The 6,333-nt window shown below is 35.0% G+C and overlaps 1 protein-coding gene across 3 annotated transcripts; it reads left to right on the plus strand.

The window, feature by feature from the left end:
• Positions 1-221: 221 nt before the first annotated feature.
• LOC109091875 (troponin I, slow skeletal muscle-like) lies at positions 222-5,649 on the plus strand. Of its 3 annotated transcripts, none has more exons than XM_042722317.1 (9): positions 222-447; positions 591-618; positions 849-852; positions 951-986; positions 1,079-1,120; positions 1,206-1,337; positions 1,454-1,543; positions 3,889-4,071; positions 4,991-5,649. In XM_042722317.1, the coding sequence occupies exons 2-9, from the start codon at positions 611-613 to the stop codon at positions 5,090-5,092; spliced, it is 597 nt and encodes a 198-aa protein (XP_042578251.1). In that variant the 5' UTR covers positions 222-447; positions 591-610; the 3' UTR covers positions 5,093-5,649. The 3 variants fall into 3 exon arrangements, with proteins under 3 accessions (XP_042578251.1, XP_042578250.1, XP_042578252.1); XM_042722316.1 differs by having other exon boundaries at positions 223-447; positions 555-618; positions 4,991-5,644; XM_042722318.1 differs by lacking the exon at positions 222-447 and having other exon boundaries at positions 575-618.
• The last annotated feature ends 684 nt before the right edge of the window (positions 5,650-6,333 follow it).

The following is a 6,333-nucleotide window of genomic DNA, read 5'->3' on the forward strand; positions in this document are numbered from 1 at the left end:
CATTTGTAATGTTATTGCTGTTATTACTACCATTGTATATCTGTTAATATTACTCATGTAGCCTCATCTCAATTTGCACATCTGTTACTGTTACAGCTGCTATTTTTATCATGTAGTTGCACTCAATTTGCACGTTACTGCACTATTGTTTTTTTTTGCACATAAGTTAATACTGTACATTTGCATGTGATGGAGTTGATATTTTGTGTGTATAATGTGTGTTTATGAACTCAACTTCAATCCAAAGAAAAGTCGTTGTGTATTCTTATGTACTGTCGTATAGTCACAGCTTTGCAGTTGGTGATATTTCTGTAGAACACTGCCAAGGCATTCCTGGTGACAGACACTATATCTGCCAGCCAGTGGTGGCTGGACTATAAAATCCCTTTGTCTCAACACCCTGTTGTTCTGTCTTCTGTCCATGACCATCAGCCAGATTGAAACCAGGTATGACATAAATACTTTTAATAACTGATTTAGCTTAAAATTTGTCATAAGTGTCTGTTAAATTTACTGTTTTTTTTGTTATTATTAATTATGCATTAATATTTTAGGTTTCATCTAAAATCTCTGGTTGAATTTATTTTTAGTAGTTCAGCAAGGCGGCAAAATGGGAGAGTAAGTACCTTTAAAAAAAAAAAAAGATTATTCAACATTTGATGTTCACAGGGCATAAACATACAGCATTACATTCTGTGAAACTCATTAGCCAATCAAAATGCATTTTATCACTATTTAGTGATCAATAAATGTTTTGAATTACTTAAGTCAAATAGCTTGATTACTCAAAATGCCTTACTGATGATTATTTCCTCTTTTTTATGTACCTCAACTATTGATACTGGCAGTCCGGTAAGCAGTTGTTTTCAATACTATTTTCAAAACTAATCAAACCAATACTTATTTTCACATTTAAATGTTTCTGCTTAATTTAAATTGTCATTTGCCAGATACGAAGGCCTGGAAATCCAAAAATGGACAACAAAGTATGTCTTAATCATTTTAAAAGGCATTCTAAGCAATATTTTACTCATATGGCTGTGTATCTACATCTCATTTCCCTTTCTTTATTTAACAGCCCAAGTCAAAAATTTCAGCATCTCGAAAACTTTCTTTGAAGGTTGGATTACCTACTTTGTTTTACCTACGTTATTTCCAACTTTGTTGTGAAATTGTTATAAAACTCCTCTTCCTTCTTTAATCAGATAATGCTTCTAAACAGAGCGATAGAGGATTTGGAGAAAGAAAAACAGGACAGGGAAGAAGAGAAAAATTGCTACCTCATAGAAAAACACCCTCCTTTGCAGCTTTCTGGACTCTCTCTGGCAGAGTTACAGGTGATGTACTTAGTCAGAAAAAAACATTTTCTTGAAGACAAAATGTGCGGTTTAGCTTCATTTATTATTTGTCAAATCTCTGACCAGCTGTATTTATGTTGCATATTCATTTTCAGAATCTGTGTGAGCAACTCTATGCCAAAATCGATGTAGTAGATGAAGAGAGATACAACTATGAGGATAAAGTAAACAAGCACAACAAAGATGTAAGTATAAAACCAACCAATAATATATTTTCAGTATGGACTATACTGGGTGGGTGACTCCCAGCCAATATTTCATGTTGAGACCAATGCAAGCATGATATGGGTTTGAGCTATTGGCCCCAAAAATGTTTGTTCTACATCAACCCTATCTTAATCAGCCCATATCTTTTATGGAATTGTACTGGGGCAAATTACCTTTACCTGATGCCCATATTGGCTCCATCAAGAAATGCTGTCCAGTAGAATTTGCCTCCAACCCTGATCAAACACAGCAGAACCTCTGTGGTTCTCCAGAAAATTATATTATAGAACCTTGATATTTTTAGCTGTCTTTTAAGAAAAGTCAAGCTCTTATTCTGTTTATGTATGTATGTATATATATATATATATATATATATATATATATATATATATATATATATATTTATGAGATTTACAACTAAATGAATTAATACTACAAACGTTTAAAAATCATGATAAAGATACTTTAGGTTGTGGAATAAATGTATGATTTTTTTTTTTTTTTACAACAGCATTTACAGCCTGAAATGCTTCCTTTTGTGGGTTTCTGCATTGCTGATTGTTTATTTTAGCATCTTGGACCAGTTTGTCTAAATTCTGCTCTTTGAGCACTACTGTCCTATAGATTTTAGCAAAAGCCACTGGAAGGCAAGCATGCAACCTTTAGCCAAAAATGCGTAACGGCTAATGCTAACACTAAGGGAAGGAGACCTGGGGCCAGTTGCATAAACTTAGCCTTTATGTTAAGACAGTGTCTTAAGAACTAGTAGTTAACCAAAGGGTAATCAGTCTTATATTTTGGATTCAACTTAGACTAATCTAAGTTTTTATGTAACCAAATGTAAAAAAAATTCACCAGTCTTAAAGAAAAAATAATTATATGACTAGTCTAAACCTTTTATGGCCCCAGATGCGTTTCTCTTTTTTTTTTAATGGATGTCAATGGAGGAGGGGCTTTACTATGCTGAATAAACAGCTTTTTTGAGGAAAAACCTCATAATTTAATGAATTTTTTTGATTTTGTGTTATTTTAGGAGTGTTTTACACTAAACAATAGTTTTTGATTGAACTATTTTTAGAGTTTACCAATAAAAAAATAAAGAGAAGTATAAGAGAATATAATATAAGAGAAGTCACTGGCTTTTTGTGACAGATGGGATTCAGCTAATAGCACTACTCATTCATTCCTATGCTATCCGTAAATGGTGATTGAGTGTCGCACAACTCTGACTGAAATTCAAAAACATCAAGGCTGTAATGTGATTGGTTATCAAGGCACACATGATTAAGGTTGACTGTTATGGTGTCTCTAATAGTAAGTAATACAGACCCTCAACTTCTAAATACTAAGACAATCTCTGATTTAGCTTCAACCCTAATTAGAAACACAAGAAATGGCTAATCAAGGTCTTCAGGACATTCACTAGAAACTTTCAGGCAGGTGTATTGTAGCAAGTAGCTAAACTCTACAGAATGTCAGGACTTCAGGAGCAGGATAGGGACACCACTGACTTAATAAGATTTACTAACATTCTTGTATAGTCATCAAAATCCGCAGCCGCTTTGTCTGCCTAGGTTCTTGAAAATAAATTGAACTATTACAGATACTGATCTAGAATGCCTCCCACATGATTATGTAATGCCTAAGGCATGGCTCTACAATCCCAACCCGTGGAGGGCCAAACTCGCCAAACAAGCTAATCAAGATGTTGAGAACGACTTGCAATTTGATTAAATTGGCCAGGCTAAAAGGCTCAAGATTTAGTTGGTTCACATTGTCCAAAGTGCACGTCATACTAATAACAAACTACTTATAATCACAGATTGAGAGCTATAGTTCCGACCACACAACTTTGTGATACAAACTTTGTGATACAAAAAATGGTTTTAGGAAACACAGAATGGCTAAACTATGCTTCTAAACTCGCAGAACCTGTGACCACACAGTAGTTGGCTAACTATGATTTTAAAAAGTGCAAACAAAGCAAATAGGAGACCAGGATTCCACTGGTGAGACTGGCCAGAGACACAGCAACAAGATTGACAATACTGAAGAGACAGAAGGGAGACTGAAAGTGAAGGTCACATGGAGGTGCAAAGCAGATATAGAGCAAGTACCAGTTGCTGATGATTGGCAATCCCCAATGGCAGAATGACCCATGATCAAACCCGAGTTCTGACAATGGGCTGCATACTTCTGAGGGTGCATGTACTAACCAAGGAGCTGCCATTGAAAAAAATGGATGTTATAATCTAACGGATAGCTTTTTTGAGGTATTATGCACCCCACTGGTAATTTAAATTTTGTATTCCACTGATTTTAGATCAATGAGCTGAAGTTGAAAGTTCAGGATCTTGGTGGGAAGTTCAAGAAACCTGCCCTGAGGAAGGTGCGTGTGTCTGCTGATGAGATGATGAGGGCCTTGCTGGGCTCCAAACACAAAGGCTCCATGGACCTCCGTGCAAATCTGAAGTCAGTCAAGAAGGAGGATATCAAGCAAGAAAAGGTGAGGTGAAAAAAAAAACATATGCCACAACTGCAGCAGAAAAGAAAATAGATATTACATATTAAGTAAATGTCATGTTGTTTACATGGTTTTTCGGTCACACATTTTTTTAAGGTCCAATTCTCACTATTAACAAACCATTAAATACACCTTTGCCTAAATAAACTCCTAATTTGCTGCTTATTAATAGTCAGTAAGGAAGTTGTCAAGTTTAGGTATTGGGGAGGATTAGAGTTCATGTATTCTCAGCCTTGGACATTACGCCCACGGACCGTTGGCTAAACGTTTGATGCATATGGGACACAAAATTGGAAACACTTTAGGAGTGTCGAAGTCATCATCAGATTGGTTGAATTCTACAAGATTTCCCAGGAGACGTATGTGTCGCGTTCTTTAACGTTATGTCCCGAAACAAAGATGCTGTGATGCCAAACCCCTTCAAGAAAGAAGAAAGCCGTAGTGTTTACAACTGTGACGACGAGCGCTTATCAGGATCAACTAAATGCTGGAGTTTCAAAAGTATGTGAAATATTTAAAGTTCGCGGCATATAATCTTTCAAATACGTCTGAGAGATTTACATGAAACATGATGCAGTCTGAAGGTCTGGCTACATGAGACTAGGGTTCACTCAAAATATGTGATTTATAAGTACTAATAAACAACCAATATGTTGATAATATGTGTTCCAATAAGCAACTAGTTAGTAGTAAGAATTGGTCCCCATATTAAAGTGTTCCCATTTTTTTCTAAATTTTATACTTGAGTCAAGCTTTTACTATCATTTTTTTAAATTCTGTTTAGTTTCAGTCATAACAGACGCATTAGCTCATCTCCACACTTTGACAGTGAACATAATTCCATGAGTTGATCCATCTCAAATCATGCCACTACAATCCATTGTTGCTTTCTGTCTAATAGGTCTTGACGACTGAGGTAGGTGACTGGCGTAAGAATGTGGAAGCCATGTCTGGAATGGAGGGAAGAAAGAAGATGTTTGATGCCGCTGGGGGAGGCCAGTGAAGCCCTTCGTGAAGCCAACCTGACCTTCTGGACGGTCTTCACAGAGAAGATATAAAATGGAAGGGATGAGACTGAAGTGTTTTCTTACTTTGTTGACCTTTCTGAGCGGCTGTTTTTTACCCATAGTAACTGCAAGTATTAATTGACCCAAAATTTAAATCCTTCAATTATTTACTCATCCTTTTGTTGATTCTCACGTAAGTGCTGGTACTGCGCTTGTTCTTATCCATACAACAAAAGTAAATCATGGGCTGTCAAGATCTAAAAAGCTCCATAAAAGTATATCCCATGATCTATATTTCAAGTGTTCTGAAGCTATGGATTGCTGTTATGTTATGATACTTTCATTTTTTTTTTTTTTTTTTTTATTTGGAGCTTGACAGCCCCTAGCCAAAATTTATTTTCATTGTTTGGAAAAATAATATGTGAACAATATTTTTTTCCCCTTAAAAATAATATTTGACATCTTCATTAAAGATTAATGTGTAGACAGAGACGTAAGGTAACACTTTATAATAACGTTCTGTTATAAGTTATTAGTTAATGATGAATGAATCATTTACAAAACATGACTATATGTTCATAAATGATTAATGAGTGGTATGCTAACGATTTACAAATGCGTTGTAAGTTATCTTAAAAAAAGTTCAAATCATGAAATAAATCAAACTGATCATTAGTAGATGGTTTATAAGTTATTAGTTGATACATTATTTGTCACTTATAAATCATTGAAGTATTTATGTCAAAACTGTTTTGTATAATTATCTCAATAAACAATTGTTAATCATGAACAAATGATGAATAAACCATTAGTAAATGATCAGTATATGATTTATTGATGAAGTTTTTAGCTGGTCTGTGTTCAAACGCACAAACATGCAGGTATGTTAAAGCACTATTTTTAAGAAGAGTAATTCATTTGTTTTGAAGTGGATAAACATTTATAAGTGTATTATTTATTTGATTAGATTTGGTTTTGTTTGTTTTTTTAAGTAATAAGAAGGGAATTGTGCTCTGTGTGGAGTGTGTGGATCTAGTGATGAAGTGAACCCCTTCCACTGAAGCTCACATCAGGTGTGCAGAGTTAAAGACCCCATGTGTGTCAGAGAAGACAGCTGTCTGTACCCTCACCAGTCAGTACTTAGTACACACTACAAAGTGTTCAACACCTGTTATAGATGACGTGGAAACGCATGAATGAATCATTTACAAAGCTTTCTGCATCCCCTAATCTAAAG

This window comes from Cyprinus carpio, chromosome B4 (genome assembly GCF_018340385.1).
Source record: "Cyprinus carpio isolate SPL01 chromosome B4, ASM1834038v1, whole genome shotgun sequence".
NCBI lineage: Eukaryota > Metazoa > Chordata > Actinopteri > Cypriniformes > Cyprinidae > Cyprinus > Cyprinus carpio.

Coding starts and splice junctions, on each gene's coding strand:
- LOC109091875 (XM_042722317.1), top strand. Junction 1,338..1,453: donor TCTCTCTGGCAGAGTTACAG/GTGATGTACTTA, acceptor ATTCATTTTCAG/AATCTGTGTGAGCAACTCTA. Junction 4,072..4,990: donor AGGATATCAAGCAAGAAAAG/GTGAGGTGAAAA, acceptor TCTGTCTAATAG/GTCTTGACGACTGAGGTAGG.